This window comes from Rhodnius prolixus, unplaced genomic scaffold (genome assembly GCF_049639745.1).
Source record: "Rhodnius prolixus isolate KJV_2025 unplaced genomic scaffold, Rpr scaffold_6, whole genome shotgun sequence".
NCBI lineage: Eukaryota > Metazoa > Arthropoda > Insecta > Hemiptera > Reduviidae > Rhodnius > Rhodnius prolixus.
The window spans coordinates 7,018,153-7,034,773 of record NW_027411634.1 but is presented as its reverse complement, the minus strand read 5'-3'; the positions used below and the strand labels follow the sequence as shown (position 1 = coordinate 7,034,773).

At 30.1% G+C, this 16,621-nt stretch overlaps 1 protein-coding gene across 5 annotated transcripts in view; it reads right to left on the bottom strand.

Moving 5' to 3' along the window:
* Positions 1–6,493: 6,493 nt before the first annotated feature.
* The window catches only part of LOC141461386 (uncharacterized), a 153,626-nt gene continuing 143,498 nt past the window's right edge, over positions 6,494–16,621 (bottom strand). For all 5 annotated transcript variants that reach the window (XM_074142400.1, XM_074142404.1, XM_074142401.1 and 2 more), the window contains 5 exons: positions 14,157–14,312; positions 11,359–11,547; positions 10,099–10,295; positions 8,964–9,192; positions 6,494–7,155 (listed from right to left, as the gene is read on the bottom strand). In XM_074142400.1, the coding sequence (XP_073998501.1) occupies positions 6,742–7,155; positions 8,964–9,192; positions 10,099–10,295; positions 11,359–11,547; positions 14,157–14,312 (1,185 nt within the window). In that variant the 3' untranslated portion in view covers positions 6,494–6,741. The remainder of the gene's footprint in view (positions 7,156–8,963; positions 9,193–10,098; positions 10,296–11,358; positions 11,548–14,156; positions 14,313–16,621) is intronic.

The window sequence follows — 16,621 nt, the reverse complement described above, 5'->3', positions numbered from 1 at the left end:
ACAAAAACTCATTAAAAGTAATTTCGAAGTCAGATTAATTCCAAGAATTGTGTCATACGTTTTGATTTACCTTATCGAATGATTAAATCTAATACAACACAGTAAACACTAAATGACAGTACAACTCTTATTTTACTTCTTTATTCAAAAATTATCAGAATATACTCCAGACCTACACTAACTCCGGAAGGTACTTAAAGTCATGGAAGTGGTTCACAAAATCCTACGATAAATTTATTAACTAATGTCCAATATCACAATTCACAACCCTACCGGCTGTATGCCCATCACAGTGGAGATTGAGAATGCAAGAGCAATAACTAGAACTACACAGACGCTCCAATATGGCGTATAGGTGTGGTATTGGGGTTCGTAATTACATCATGGAATATTATTAGGCACTTTCGTAACAAGTTTACCGGCGTAAATAAGAAACCATTATTTTCAATAGCTATCGTTTTCTTTTTGAAAAACAAAATTATAACTACCTTCAGTAATGACATCAGAATATGTCACATTATTGATTTACTCAATAGAGATGATTAGCTTTGAATGTTCTTTGATGTACATATCTAAGAACTTATTATGAAAGTTATTTCTCGCTGCAGTTATTTAAAAAAAGTAATGTCCGCACCGTTAGGAATAGTTGTAAAGACTGCAAATTGTGCTGCAGCAACTTCCCTTATACAATTATGAGGTTTAATTAAGTCTTTTAATTCTATTTTTGTTCTCCTTCAGTCTTTACCTGTTCCATTAAGACATTAATTACCAAGGCCCAATTATGATCGATTCTTATGCGTTACAGTCACTAGTTCCAACAGATTTACGTATGTTGCAACATTATTTGTTTCATATTTCATCAACCTTCCTAATTTCTTAACTAAACGTCTGATCTATTCATAAATTTCTTTTTCTGTAATTATTATAACTTAGATTTGATGGTTTGAGGGTTTTATAACATCGGTTTAAAATATTCATAAAACCAAACTAAATAAAGGCTTTGGGGTGATAGAAGATAAAAGTTACAATCTGGCTAAGCTTTTGATTGGGACTTATCTAGCGCGCTCTACCTTCTACCATATCATTTATTTGTGCCAATAATTTTCCATCAAAAAAAAGCGTTACACTTGAATTACACAGAAACCAATAAAAATAATGTTTAACATATGTATGTAACTGTTACAAATACAACCTATAGATTTAAAAGGTGGGGACGTTTCCCAAGACCTTTTTGGAGCTATTTAGACCAGGGATGAGCAACACGCGGCCCGCCAAGCATTTCTAAAATTGAATTTATTTTATCGACTTTCTCCCATCAATATATTGTTATAAAATTAATTATAATAAAATGGTAGTACATACTAAACCGAAATATTTTTTTTATGGCGAGTTACTTGTCGACGACGTTTTTAAACATGCAATACGAACGCCCCGCGTCTGCGCGATTTTTTTGTGACGAGATACACACTTGTCGGTCACTTGTTCAAACATGCAATACGGACGTTTCGTAAATTATTAGTAAGAGTTAATCTATGTGCGGCCCGCAAAAAAAAATTTAAATTTAAATTGGCCCATTGATTAAAAAGGTTGCTCACCCCTGATTTAGACCATTACTAAATTTTACAACTTGGACTGACCTTTTTCTTTTCTCACATTACGAAAAACAATGGAAAACCTTGGAACTATCAACTAGATTTGCTAGGAAAAGGGGCTTTGAGGTAATTACTACGACTACTTAGACCAGTTCTAGACTCTCAGTATTTCACGTTCATAAAGGCCAATGATAAATTGTAGATACAAGTTCGATCAAGTATGAAAAATAAGAACTAATCACCATTGGAAAAAGCGGTAAAAGTATATTACTTTTGCTAGAATTCTGTTGTTTCTTTATTTGATAGTTATTATAACCCCAAGGCTGCATTGCACGTATAGGATCCATCTAGATTGAAAAATAAGAAGCGAAAATAATTAAAAAAAAAACGGAAAATCTCACCTAGTTAAGCTAGATTGCTCTTTTATCTGTATTGATAGTTAATATTAAGGGCAATGGTAGATTGTACATGGTGGGTCGATCTTATCTCTAATTCAAGTAGCAAAAACTATTGGAAAAAACCGAAATCATCTCCTACTTCATCTAAAATGCTCCCCTTTCTGTTTTTATATTTAATTTTAAGGACAAGGATAGATAGTACATAAAGAGTTGATCTAATTATGTGAAACAAGAAGTAAAAACCATTGTAAGAAGTAGAAATCGTCTCCTGATTCTCCCAGAATGCAGCAGTTTTAGTATTTGATATATAATATTAGAGGCAATGCTAGATTGTACAAGTTGGGACAATCTATTTTGAAAAACAAGAAGTAAAAACCATGGGAAAAAGTGTAAATCGTCTCCTAATTCACCAGGAATGCTGCTGATTCTGCCTTTGATAGTTAATATTACGAACAATACTGGATTATATATGTTGGGTCGATCTATTTTGGAGAGTAAGAAGTTAAAACCAATGGAAAAAGTTAAAATCGGCTCCGAATTTCACAAAAAATGCAGCTGTTTCTGCATTTGGTAGTTAATATTACGGACAATGCTACATTATATACATATGTTGGGTCGATCTGTTTTGGAGAGTAAGAAGTAATAACCAATGGAAAAACCAGAAATCGGCGCCTAATTTCACAAAAATACAGCTGTTTCTGCATTTTATAGTTAATATTACGGACAATACTAGATTATATATGTTGGGTTGATCTGTTTTTGGAGAGTAAGAAGTAAAAACCAATGGAAAAAGTAGAAATCAACTGCTAATTTCACAAGAATGCAGCTGTTTCTGCATTTGATAGTTAATATTAAGAAGAAGGCTAGAATGTACATATAGGGTCGATCTGTTTTGGGAACTAAGTAATAAAAAGCATTGGAAAAAGTGGAAATAGCCTCGTAACATCACTGCAATGGAGCTGTTGGTTCATTTATTAGTTAATGTTAAGAACAATGCTAGACTATACATGTTGGATCGATCTATTATCAAAAATATGAAGAAAAAACCTATGGAAAAAGTAGAAATTGTCTCCTAATTCCTCTGAATACTGCTGATTCTGCTTTTGATAGTTAATATTAAGGGCAATGCTAGAATGTTCATATAGAATCGATCTATTTAGGAGTGTAAGAAGTAAAAACCAATGGAAAAAGTTAAAATCGGCTACTAATTTCACAAAAATGCAGCTCTTTCAGCATTTGATAGACAATATTAAGGGCAGAGCTAGAATGTACATATAGGGTCGATCTATTTTTGAGAGTAAGAAGAAAAACCAATGAAAAAAGTGGAAATAGCCCCTTAACATAACTGCAATGCAGCTAGCTGTTGGTGCATTTATTAATTAATATTAAGAAAAATGCAAGACTATACATGTTGGGTCGATCTATTATCAAAAATATGAAGAAAAAACCTATGGAAAAAGTAGAAATTGTCTCCTAATTCCTCTGAATACTGCTGATTCTGCATTTGATAGTTAATATTAAGGGCAGAGCTAGAATGTACATATAGGATCGATCTATTTTGGAGAGTAAAAGTAAAAACCAATGGAAACAGTTAAAATCGGCTCCGAATTTCACAAAAATGCAGCTGTTTCTGCATTTGATGGTTAATATTACGGACAATACTAGATTATATATGTTGGGTCGATCTGTTTTGGAGAGTAAGAAGTAAAAACCAATGGAAAAAGTAGAAATCAGCTGCTAATTTCACAAAACTGCAGCTCTTTTTGCATTTGATAGACAATATTAAGGGCAGAGCTAGAATGTACAAATACGGTCGATCTATTTTGGAGAGTAAGAAGTTAAAACCAATAGAAAAAGTTAAAATCGGCTCCGAATGTCACAAAAATGCAGCTGTTTCTGCATTTGCTAGTTAATATTACGAACAATACTGGATTATATATGTTGGGTCGATCTGTTTTGGAAAGTAAGAAGTAAAAACCATTGGAAAAAGTGGAAATAGTCTCCTATTTCCTCTGGAATCAGTTTATTCTGCATTTGATAGTTAATATTAAGGGTATTGCTAGAATGTACATGTTGGGTCGATGTGTTTTAGAAAGTAGGAAGTAAAAACCCACTGGAAGAAACGGAAATCACCTGCTAGTTCGGCTAGAATGCGTTTGTTCTGAATTTATAGATAATGTTTAAGGCATGGATAGATTGTTTATGGAGGGTAAATCTAATTTGAAAAATGAGAAGTAAAAACGATTGGAAAATAAAAATTCGTCTCCTACTCTGTTTGGAGTTCTGTTGTTTCTGAGTTTGTTGGTTAACATTAAGCCTATGGCTTAGTTCCATCTTGGATCTAATTTGAAAAAAAGTAAAAATCATTGGAAAAAGCAGATATCTTTACGTATTTTGTTCAGAAAAAGGAAGTAGTCATTCCCCGAAACACCCTTTTTTAATAAGTATTGATGCTAATTCTCAATCTTACAGTTAGAGTAGACCTTCTTCTTCTTTTACTTCTTTTTACTTATAGCTTAAAATGAAAGAAAAGTGGGAACTCCGAGTTTTTGCCAGAATAAGAATATTTTGGGTATTGATTACGACTATTTAGGCCACTACTAAACAATTAGGATATCATTATTTTCTTTGTGTTTTTTGCGAATAAAAAAAAGGAAAACCTAGGAATTGTCTGCTATTTTGACCAGAAAAAGAGTGTTAATGTACCTCACCGATTATTGAGGCCAGTTCCTCAATAGTACTAGTAGTATTGTATTGTGTTATGTAATCATTGTGATTTCAAATACATAATTATTTATTTAAAAAGATATATTTCAAACAGCCAGTATTTTATACTCTGAACTAAAAAATTAGAGACCGCCTTAATTATTTGTTAACGTCTAATTAATACAATTATCGTTATTTAATTGTTTTACAGAAGATATTATCTATATCTTCATACATATCTATATATGATATAACTAGATCCTTATTATTAAAAAGTGAATGTAAAAAAACTTACATACTCAGGCCCAAATGAAGCCCAACTCCGTGTTTGGGTTTTGGTTCCATTATGTTTGGCCAGATGTCCAAATGGGTATTCGCGAAATATCGAGTCCACGGTTGGTATTAGCACCTTTCTGAAGTCTACTACATTATTATAAGAGCTTATAAATGATCTTTTATACTTTTAGTCCATTCTCGCCAAATGGGCAGTCTATCTTAGCTAATTAAGTGTTAATCTCAAAGCCTCTGATGGCTTTACGTGGCAAGAGGCGCAATCTTTTACAATACTTTTTCTTTTAAATATCTACTGATTTTTTGTCAAACTGATTCTTGAGAGAAATACTAGGAGAGGTTTTAAAAAGGGATCCATAAAGTAACACTTATTAGCCGAAAGAACTCTTTTGTTAACTTTATAAGGGATTTTCTCAAAATAAATCCCAAATAAGTAAATTCCCTGGTTTTAAAACATATTCCTGCTTAAGGGTACAGAGAATTTATTATCTTCGTTAGGAATAAAAAACTAAGCAAAAAAAGTCGGCCATGATTGGCCGCAAGCCCCACAGTCTTACCAGAACAGCACTTTCTTTTTCTTGCAGGTCTTGCTACAATAAGAAAGAATTGTCGTAGTCAAGAAAATGTACAGTGTAACAAAATGTACAAATAATGTAAAGTTTAAAGAAAATCTGAGCACCATTCCCGAAAACCAAAAATGCAAAAAACTAAAGACTGCCAAGAAGCACTAAAGCAGATTAAGTTTTATCATTGAACGTTTTTTTGTTTTTCAAGATACTTACATATAAACTCACAACACACATATTGAACTCACGCCCAGTGACCTCAGAACATAAACTTCCTGTAAAAACTAAATTTTGAAAATCGTAGTCGATTTCAATACTTTTAAAGACAAGTAAAAATGCAGAAAATCTCCTTTCATAAAGTGAAATTAGGAAGTAAACTACTTGTGATCAAAATATATTTATTAAAATATTGAGAACAAAATAAAATATTAATTCTAAAACATTTATTGAACATCATTTACAAATAATTTACATGTATCATAAATTCCAGAACAGTATAATTTATAAACTGACTGTAATTAGTAAGTAATTACCGATTGTAGAGCATATGACTAGACAATAAACATTTTATATTACAAAGAACAAAATTTAATTATACTTTTAACACAAACTGTGAATTATAAGGCACCTTTTTTCTTTCAGCCTCATTTTTCTTATATATCTTTGTGTCTTATGAAATAAACAAAATTTATAATTTATTTGAAAAGAAGAATTTTGACATTAACTTAAAAAAGAATACAGAAAATAATTTTTACTTGCTAATTTATATCTTTAGTATGTAAAACTGCTAAAAAAATTTTGTAATAATAAGCGCTTAGGTTACTATTTGTTTACAGTATATAATATTGAATATTTCTATACTTATGCAACAAAGATAAAAAAATGTTTAAACTGTCTTAGCAGGCAAAAACTTTAGAGATAGACGAACAATGAGGTAAGATATAACTTATATGCACACCATTAATGTGTTTGTATAATACACATAATAAAAAGATTATATTTACACGTTCCTACATATAAACAAAAGAAATAATTACATTATTAATAATGAGCCTGATTCTAAAGTTAATTTATACGATTCACATACATATGTCCTTTTTTAAGTTTTGGTAGGCTTTTTGTGTTATAACTTATAATACTTACTTATAATGGTAAATAATAAATGTGTATTAAAAAAAACTAAAAAACTTAAATTCCACCAAATTTTATAGATTTCTGTTGTGGAATTTGTGATTGAATTTGTACTTGTGAAACATTATTACCATTTTTTAGAATACCATTTGGTTGTACAATGTTTGCTGATCTGCTTTCATGGGTTTTATTATTAAAATTGAAAGTAACTGAATTTTTGGTAGCATGATCAATGGAAGACTTGGTTTTACCATTGGCAATATATGATTTATTATTATTGTTACTCGTTGAAGATTGTTGCATTAGATCATTAATTTTTTTATTCTCAACTCCATTAACTTTACCGTTAGGAAATAAATAGAACGGCTGTTTACCTAGATCATTTTTGGCATTATTTTGTTGAGCAGATATATTTATAGTGACAACTGTGCCTCCATTTTTTAACTGTCCATTTTGCAATTTACCTCCTACCTGCAAATAATAATAAATTCATTTTAAAATGAGTTATAATACTATTGAAGCAAATGTTTATTTCAAGAATAGTTTTAATTTCAGTGTAGTTAAATAATTTTCAAGGAAACAGTTGAAATTTCCACCTCTGATGGAGTAGTAAGACTTGAAGAAACAGAATCTACTCTAATTAAAGCGGCTGAAATGAATCTCAAAGGTCGGTCTGGAAGTGCCACAATCAAAGAATAAATAGTAGAGTACGTGCCACTCTGTCAGCCCAAAATAATTACTGAAGGATACACTTCCCGTAACAGTGTCATATATGAGTATAATGATTATCTGAAATGCATTTTGGTGCCTTACAAAGTTTTTAAAAAAATTGTTGCGCCCATTTCTGAGAAAAACATGAAAAAAGATCAGAAATGTACCCTACAAAATTGTACTTCTGGTTTGATCGGTTCCGGCCAAACCTTAGTATGAGAAGTGAAAATTATCAAAACAGAATACCACGTTGACGTTTTTGCCATTTTTCACTTTGAGGTAATCGTTAGTACAAATACGCTCACACAGATTATACTAAAACCTACTCTCTTTTTTTGTATTCGGAGATTTAAGAACGTGAGTTTCTAACTTCAAGAATTTGAACATGTTATCATTTAATTCCTATACAGTACCCGTATCAAGATCCTAAGAAAACAAATTAAGGAATCATTAAATTAGTTCTTTCGCATTTCAACTTATAATAATTTGATTAAACTATTACCCAAAAGCATCTGAATGAAAAAAAAATACCGTATTTGACGGCATATAAGACGCACCCTTATTTAGAAGGCCACACACAAGGAAAAAAGTATCAATAGTCCGCGCGACAGCGCGGTACCACAATAACTTAAAATGTGGTTTCTTTTAGTTCTAACGTTTCGTAAAAGCCAAATAAACAATCATTGAATGCTATTACCAAACATATTTTTATTAAGGAAAATTAACAAACGGCAAGCTATTTTGAACATGATATGTAAATTTCAGTTCTATGGGCGCTAAACTGATCCAAAACCAAAAGAGAGGGTTTTCTTAAGAGTCCACCAGGTCGCCTCGCCCATACGTTCTGTAACCACAGTTTCATTCCAGCTTCGTCCATCCAGCCTTTCGGATGAACAGTCAATTATAAAATAAAGCAACGTAGTTTAGTCATTATTAAACCTGATAAAATAATTATGACAGATGTAGAAAAAGTTATGGGTGTCTAGACCTTTATCCGGGCTAAAAATAGCATTCAGTATTGAAAGTTAACCTGTGTCCTTCACGTATAAGACGCAGGTAACTTTTTTGAGACCTAATTTAGGCAAAAAAGTGCGTCTTATATGCCGTCAAATACGGTAATGAAAGGATAATATAAAAAGCATCAAAAAGGAGAGACTTTTGCAAAAGAAATTATTGTTTGCAAATTGCCCCCTGGGCATAACTCTTGTTTACATAGTGCTTAAGATAGTAATTCTTTTGGTCTGAATTAGCTTTGATTTAAATCGATTTTGACATCTAAAATTTTAGTAATTGAAAACAATGGAAATAAATCAATTTTAATGATGCCACCTTTTACAATTTTGCCTTTTCTTAGATAATCAATTTTTGCCATCTTGAATTTTTGAATAATCAATTACAAAGTAACTCGAGTTATTACCAAGTAATAAAAGTATCACATTTTCTCTTAGGCAACAGTGAATTGTGAAAATAATTATTTACTTCATTTATACATGGCGGAACTCTGAATGTACTCTAAAAGATTACTGGAAATTGAAACATTAAAAAAGTACAATAAAATACGTTCTCACCTCAACTTCATTTTTTGTTAACGTAGTCGCTCTCTGAAGTGTCTGTGACAATTCATCTTGTAAACGTGACGCAATAGGCTGTTTATCGTCCACTATCGGTTGACTTGGTATTAAATTTTGTAAAAAGTCAAATTTCGTTGGATTCTTTCTTTCTCTGGTACCAGGATATTCTCGGATTGTTACAATTGGCTTTGCTACACAATCCTTGATTGGTACTGTACTAGCCGTCCTAAAATAGGAATTAATATTTTAATTATAAGTGCAACTAATAAACATTAAACTAAGCTAAAAGTACAAAATCATATTTTTAAATAAAGATTACTTTTTTAAAAAGAACTATAATTTATTATTTAGTTCCATTTAATTCAAAGGCCCACAAAAAGTATTTTACCGCTTTTTAAGTAATTTTTTCCCACTGACTTCAACATAATTAAAAAATTATTATTATGTAAAAACAATTATTGTGTATTATTTATAAGAATAGGATACACGAATTCGAATACATTTATTTGGCATGGATACCGTATCATCTGTCACCGTATAGCCTTGTAAAAATTACTCTAATATTTGAACAACTGCTAAAAAGTCAGTCCTGAAGTTTTTAACTGCTTATTTTGTCGCACAAAAAATAATAATGGTTTTTAAAGTCGTTTTCTAAGTAATTATGATGGATCTTGTCAAAACCATCATGTTAAGAAGAATACGCTAGTTGGGTTATCGCTAGAATGGTTGACGATAAAGTTGTCTGTAAGATGTCAAAAGTTTTTCCAGATAGCAGAAGACGGAAGACGTCGTACATAGTATTTGATTCAAAACCTGGTGAGACATAGGTACTGGCGAAGAAAATTAGCAGACCAGGATGAATGAGAGAAATCTGCAAATAAAGCACAAGGTCCTGGTGCTGCAAGTGTCATACCTCACTGATGATGAAGAATAAAATCAGATTGTAGCAGATGAACTTATTATTTACTAATCTTTCTTGTTTTATTTTTTTTTATAATGAAAATGAATGGAATTGTTAAGACCACCTACGTAAGGTAAAACACATTTGTTTTAAAATATCAAAAATTATAATCTAAGAAACTCATATTCCAAAGCTAAGTTTCAATCATATTATAAATGCTGTTTAACCAACCCAGTGCTTGTATCAGAATGGTTGGAGCTAGAAGTAGTGAAGTAAGTATTCGGTGGTTTTGGTTTCACTTTTGATGGATTAGTCAGTTTAAAAGATTCCAAACTTTGCATTTCCACTATATCAGATTTTTGCTGTTGTTGATTCACCTTTCCTCCAGTAACGGCTCTCCTCTTAACCGTATCACTTTCACCTCCATTCTAATTATAATACAGAAAAATAATAAGCAATAAACGAAATAACAAAAGTTATTTTAACTAAAAAAAAAATTAAAGATTAACTTTTGGGGGTTACATAGTAACCCCAATTCCAATCTTCAATCAATTTTTAAATTCATTTTAATATTTTTTAAGCATCAATCAAATATTGCTCCTCGCATTTTAGACTTCTTTGAGTCCATATTGAGTATATTTGTAAACAAAAAATGAATCTATTTGTTTTTTACGACCATATTTTTACAGCTTTTATTATAATTACTTCAACAAAGTTACATGACTATGAAAACAACAAGCCTAACTATCCTCATTTTTGCAAAACATGATTCCACATTTCTTGTTTCGAATCGAAAAAGACATCTTAATTTACATGTATTATAAATTCACGAGTTGGTTAATCATTGGTTCGAGAAACAAATCGGCAAATTTGTCGAGTTTCTAGGATTATTAATCTCAACAAATTTAAAATATCAATCATCTAAGATAACCAGTTTTTTTTATGTTTACTTATCTCTTATTTTATTGATCTACTAAACCAACTTATCTCAATAAGCATCAACAACTTATTTTTCAAAAAACGTAACCAAAAACACTTACTTCTATAAATAAAGATTGCAGTTGTTATCACTAATTACAATCATCTAATTGTTTTTGAAAGGTTTCGTTTTTGGAAACAATGGTCAATTGTTTTAAATAGTAAGAATTATATTAGTATAGTTAAGATTTAATAATAAAATATCATAAGGAATGTAGTTCTAGTTTAAAAACAAGATAGATTCATTTTCTTATAATCGCGAGTAAAGAAATAATAGCGTGTTTGAATAAATAAAATTTAAAAAATGAAACTTATACTCATATATCCGAAACGTATCAAACATGAGAGGAAAGTAAGAGGAGGTTATAAAATAAAATAATTAAAAGAGACTAATTGAAAGTTTGAATTAGCCCCAAAGAACAGTAAAATATAGACTTCATTCTATAATCAGAGATAAAAGACAGTTTCCACCGTTCCATTGTAAGAAAAAACTCTATGGCGTTTAAGTCGTACCTTATTATTATCGTCTGAAGTCATCTGCGAAGCTAAGCTTGCTGTATCGTAGTCAGGTGTTGGACAGTATGGAGGAGAGGGAGGAGGCGGAGGAGGTGCCGGTTGTTTTTTAGACGATGGTGCTTGTAAGCTAGTCGTGGACAGCTTTTGTGTTGATTTCTCCTCCTTCACAACCGTACCTGATGGCAACTGCCAAACAAATAAATCTATTTATTATTAATGTAACAAATTATTAATAAATAGCTGAAGTTAATTAAAATGTGTCGATGCAAAGAAGCTCTTGCGCAGTAAATAAGTACTGTATTGCTTAGAATAAAAGCATAACCAAACACAGATAGGAATATAAAATGTTAAAATCACTTACAAAAAGAAAAGTCACACGACTTTTTCGCAAAAAAATATTTCAAATATTTACTTAAAAATGAGAAAGGCCTTGTTTATGTGCGTTTATATTTAAATTCCTATCGTATTTTCTTTCTATAAATATAATGACTTGAGCTAATAGCCTAGTCGACCTAGCTAATATGCAGGCTAAGATATTTCAAAACATGGTTTATATAGGTAATTAACAAAAAACTATTCTAACGTTGGGTGAAGAAAACTTTGCATCAAGTGTTAAGTGACTTGGGAGTGAGAAAATAAGGAAGTAAGAAATTTATTCAAAATATTCAAAGTTTTAGTAAAATCTTTAAATTCTATAGAAAACTTCCACATTCTAATGTCAATAATTAAAACTTTCTTATTTTTTTCTTTAAACTTTCCCTGTCATTAATATTATTTTATTATTAATTTATGCAGTTATTTATATATTTTTTCTGCGCCGAAGAGTTCAAATGGAAAAAATAAATTGATTAACATGCATTGAGAAAGATACTTCAAGCAGTTTAATGCCTGTTAAAACTAAATATTAGTTCAGGCGAAAAGAAAATATATAACATATTTTGAAAGGAAGGAAATCTCTTTTCCTTAATTAAAACGGTATATTGTTAATTTGGCACCCGGTTAATTTGGTAGTTTTTAAAGTTGATAACCTGCTTGTATTTATTTCACTTACGAACTCTAATTTCGTTCTGAAACGTACATTATTGTTTATTATAGTAAATTACAAAAATTCAAACCACCTACACTTCGCTCGGTATTCAATAAAACCATTGAGAGCTTTAAAGAAGATACCTAAAGCACTGCGAATCTCGACAGTCATAAGCTCTTTCAGACTTTTCTACTGTGCTGAACGTTTTAGTTGAATCTTACAGGAATAAAGCGAATTAAACGCAAATTTTCAAATAGTCATTCGAATTGATTTATTATTTCAGATCAATGTACAGTTGATTGATTTAAGACGATGCACGAATCTCCTTCCATCCTAGGAAATTCTATTGTGAAATGCTCAGATTCTTTTACAAGCATATCTTACTGGATTATTCTAATACTGTATGTGAACAATTTATTTCTCATTCCTTTTGATTCAAAGCTATCCATAATTTTTACTAACTAGCTCTGCTCTCATTGCGCATCAAAACAGCTACAATGATAAACCTACCATTAAACTACGGAAGCCTAACAGAACTTCAATAAAAATCTATTTTTAGGTAAAAGCGAAAAAATTAATAAATAAATACGACACACACACTGTTAAGTTATAATTGTGGTTATCGATCTTTTTCAAATTTGATATTCGAGGTTTTAATAGTACTTAATACGACAGAATTTTACTTTGTTTTTACTTTGCAAAGAGGAGGTTAGAATAAGGTGGCTTTTCCGACTGAAGAGCCACCGACAAATCAATTTTCCTTGGAGACGTTTCAAACAAAATTGAAAAGATATTTACATGCTTGCAGCAAGCTTCGGAAATTCTCTTGATCGCAATATTTCCCTTTACTAGCGGTGAGGAATGTACATAAATACGTAAACTAAGAGATTTTAATTTAGGCATTCACCTAAGTATTTAAGTATTCATCTAAGTATTCTTTACAGTAACACCATGAATTCAAAACACACTCGAAGTGAGGTCGAAAACTCAAGTAATCCATAAATGTTGAACTTATGGTTACTATTTGTACTCACTCAAAATCTTACAATCTGAGTTTGCCTCACAACCTTATTAAAATAGATCAAAAAGTTACTACATTCTCTAAAGCTCTATTTCTTGAATTAATAAAAAAAATGCCGACTAGATTAAGAAATCTAAAGGTCTAAAGGGATCTCTAAGGTAAATTCCTCTGAGCTACTTACTAATTAATTAAAATTATAATTACACAATTTCAATTTAGAAAGTTTGGTAAAAATTATGTACCAACAGCATATTTTAAGAAAATTTCTTTCATGAACTTCATTTACCATTTGAAAATAATTTAAATTTCAGTTTTTGATGTAATACAAATAAATGAGAATTGATTAAAAATAGGACTCAAGCTTCTTTATACGGTGTTCTCTAAACATTGATATTAAAAATGATATCTAGGATATGACCTTGAATGTTTTTCTTTGTAACATAGCTAAAATTATAAAATAAACTATTTTTTTAATAAAAGCTCAGAAATTAAGGTTCTATTTAACAATTTATTATTAGATAAGGTTATTTGAATGAAGTGCTTAGCATTTTCAAATCCAAATTTGACTGTGAATATTTTATCGGCAATATTAAAAAATATGCAGTTGCTTCAATATTTCAGCGTCAACTTCAGAAAATAAAGTTACAATGAATCATTTTCATGTCAAGAAATAGGTATTTAGTGTAAATATTGTGAAAAATTACTTTAAATCATTACTAAATTATCATAAAATCAAATAATAATTACCGGCGGAGGAGGTGGTGGTGCACATTGCCTCTTAGTTTTGATTTTCTCTTGTTGGTCTCCACTTTTATTCAAAGTTTCTATTTTCTTACATTTTTCAGTTGAATCGTTACACCTATTTTGTGTGTTCTCACTTTGCAGTCTTAATTCTTCTCTCTCCTATATGTAAAAAAAAGAAGAAGAAAAAAAAATGTATTCTTAAAGTTGAAATTATAAACTTCCTGCTTAGACCATAAGCTTATTTTTTGTAAAAGTTATGTTTTAAAAACCGTTTAACTGCTTAAAAGAATTTTAAAGAATAGGAAAAAAAAAATTTAAACTCACTTCATAAGTTCTTAAAACAAATTTAATGCCAGAAGTGGAGGCTTCCATATTTTAAAGTAATTAAAAACAAACTAAAAATCACAATAAATAAAAGTCAACACAAACACAAAAAAAAATCACAATAACATTTTTCATGAAATGAAAAATTCATAAACTACGTTGACCGCCACAACTCGGACTGAACTGAACACCTTGCACACAACCCATGTGAAGAAGACAGAAAAAAACACAATAATAAACAAACAAAAAGGTGTTCCAAGATAAGATGCGCTAATATTACATGTAATTCAACCAACTGATAAACCTCAGTTTTATTTTTTTTTTAAATACAGATAGTGAAAGTTATTTATGCATGCTCTGATAAGCATAAAAAATAACTCTATCTCACTCATATACAACTTTATAAAAATATCTTATTTTAATTAATAATATATAATGTCAATAGATGAATATTATCAATTAATTTGTTCCCAAATAAAAGTTATGGGAAATCATACAATTAATAATTACATCGTAGAAATCTTTTGACGGATCTGTCTTTATCAATCTTTTTACTATAAATTTTTAATTTACGTTTAATGAAATTATATGATTTTTTTTTTTTACTGGATAATAAAATCTTTATCAATGAATAACTTTAATAACCGTTTCGAGATACTCTGGGGCGAAAAAGTGGTTTTATAAAATGTTACGTGTATGAAAACACTGATAAATAATAAAACAAAATCAAAGGAATAATTAATATTCCAATGTTTTTTTTTAAAGGAACAGAATGTAAATTCGAACAAAATCGGTCTACCAGAAGTACATGGGCTACTGAACTCTGGCTAGTTTTGAAGTGATTGCAGTTAGGGCAGTTGAAATCAAGGCTTATTGAAATAACTATTTTCTGTTAAAATTTCACGTCAACATTCCATAATTCAAATCCATTTATAGAAGTTATTAATGAAATATGCAATAAATATGTAAAAAAAATCGTAGTAAAAAAGTGCAATAGCACCAACAAGACCATTCCAACTCTACTCATGGTAGTTGTAACTAATGTAGTACTCAACTCAATTACTGTGTTGTTCACACGCCGATATAAAATTAATTTATTGTACCTATTTGGTTATATTTCCTTACTCAGTTCTAATGATGGCAAAAAAAAGTTCTTACAGGAACATTTAAAAAAGAATCTAATTGGTTCGCCCTCAAAACACCACTATTTATTATTTTGTCATCTTTGCGTTATATTTAATCTCAAATATAAGTAACGACATTTCATCGAATATCAATATTGAGGGAAACCCATCTCAGGGAATGTTCCTTAAAAAGTTTAAAGAAAAAGGAAGAAAAATTTTCAAGAAAATCTAAATAACTGGAAAATCGACTCAGGAAAGAGTATTCCAGTCGTCAGTATTTTAATGAAATCCTCAGTGTGTCCTAGGAGGCGTCTAAGCTGATTATCTTATTTAGGTTTTTAAGTTACAATGCGCAGATAAGCTCGAAAACACCGAAAGAGAGAAATAGGCCAATTTGTATAAACGACTTTTCGAAACATTAGACCAAAAAACATGCATTTTTCGATGAAAAATCAAAATTAAAATTTGAGAGATTGCAATAGTTCCTCTTACGAGTGGCAAGCAAAATTGGAAAATAGATACAGAAAGTTAAGAACCATCACTGTCAGAGAATCACTAAGCGTTACACATCCAGTTGATTTGTTCGCAAGTGAATCATAATAATGGAATATAAATTCAATATCATTATATTATTGGTTAAAGTTCCCGTTTTTCGTGTAAAGTAATATTATTTTTTTAAAAGAAAAGTTTTCAACATTATATCATACATAATGAGGAAGATTTACGTATTTTAAAAGTGAATAATTAATTCCGTTTCTTTCTTTTTTTTACCAAATGCTGTAAAAATAAGTAAATTGTTGATTTTATTAATAAAAATTTTCAGTTTTCTCTAATGAATAAAACCAATCAATACAAGCATGAAATTTCATGAAAATAATAATAATAATAAACAGAAAGAAATGTATTCATTAAAATTACTTATTTGTGCGCTAATGTATGACCGTGATCTCTCGGTTGAAGGAAAAGTATGAAATAACTAAATTTAAAAATGAAAATAAGAAAATACATTTCCGTTACTGT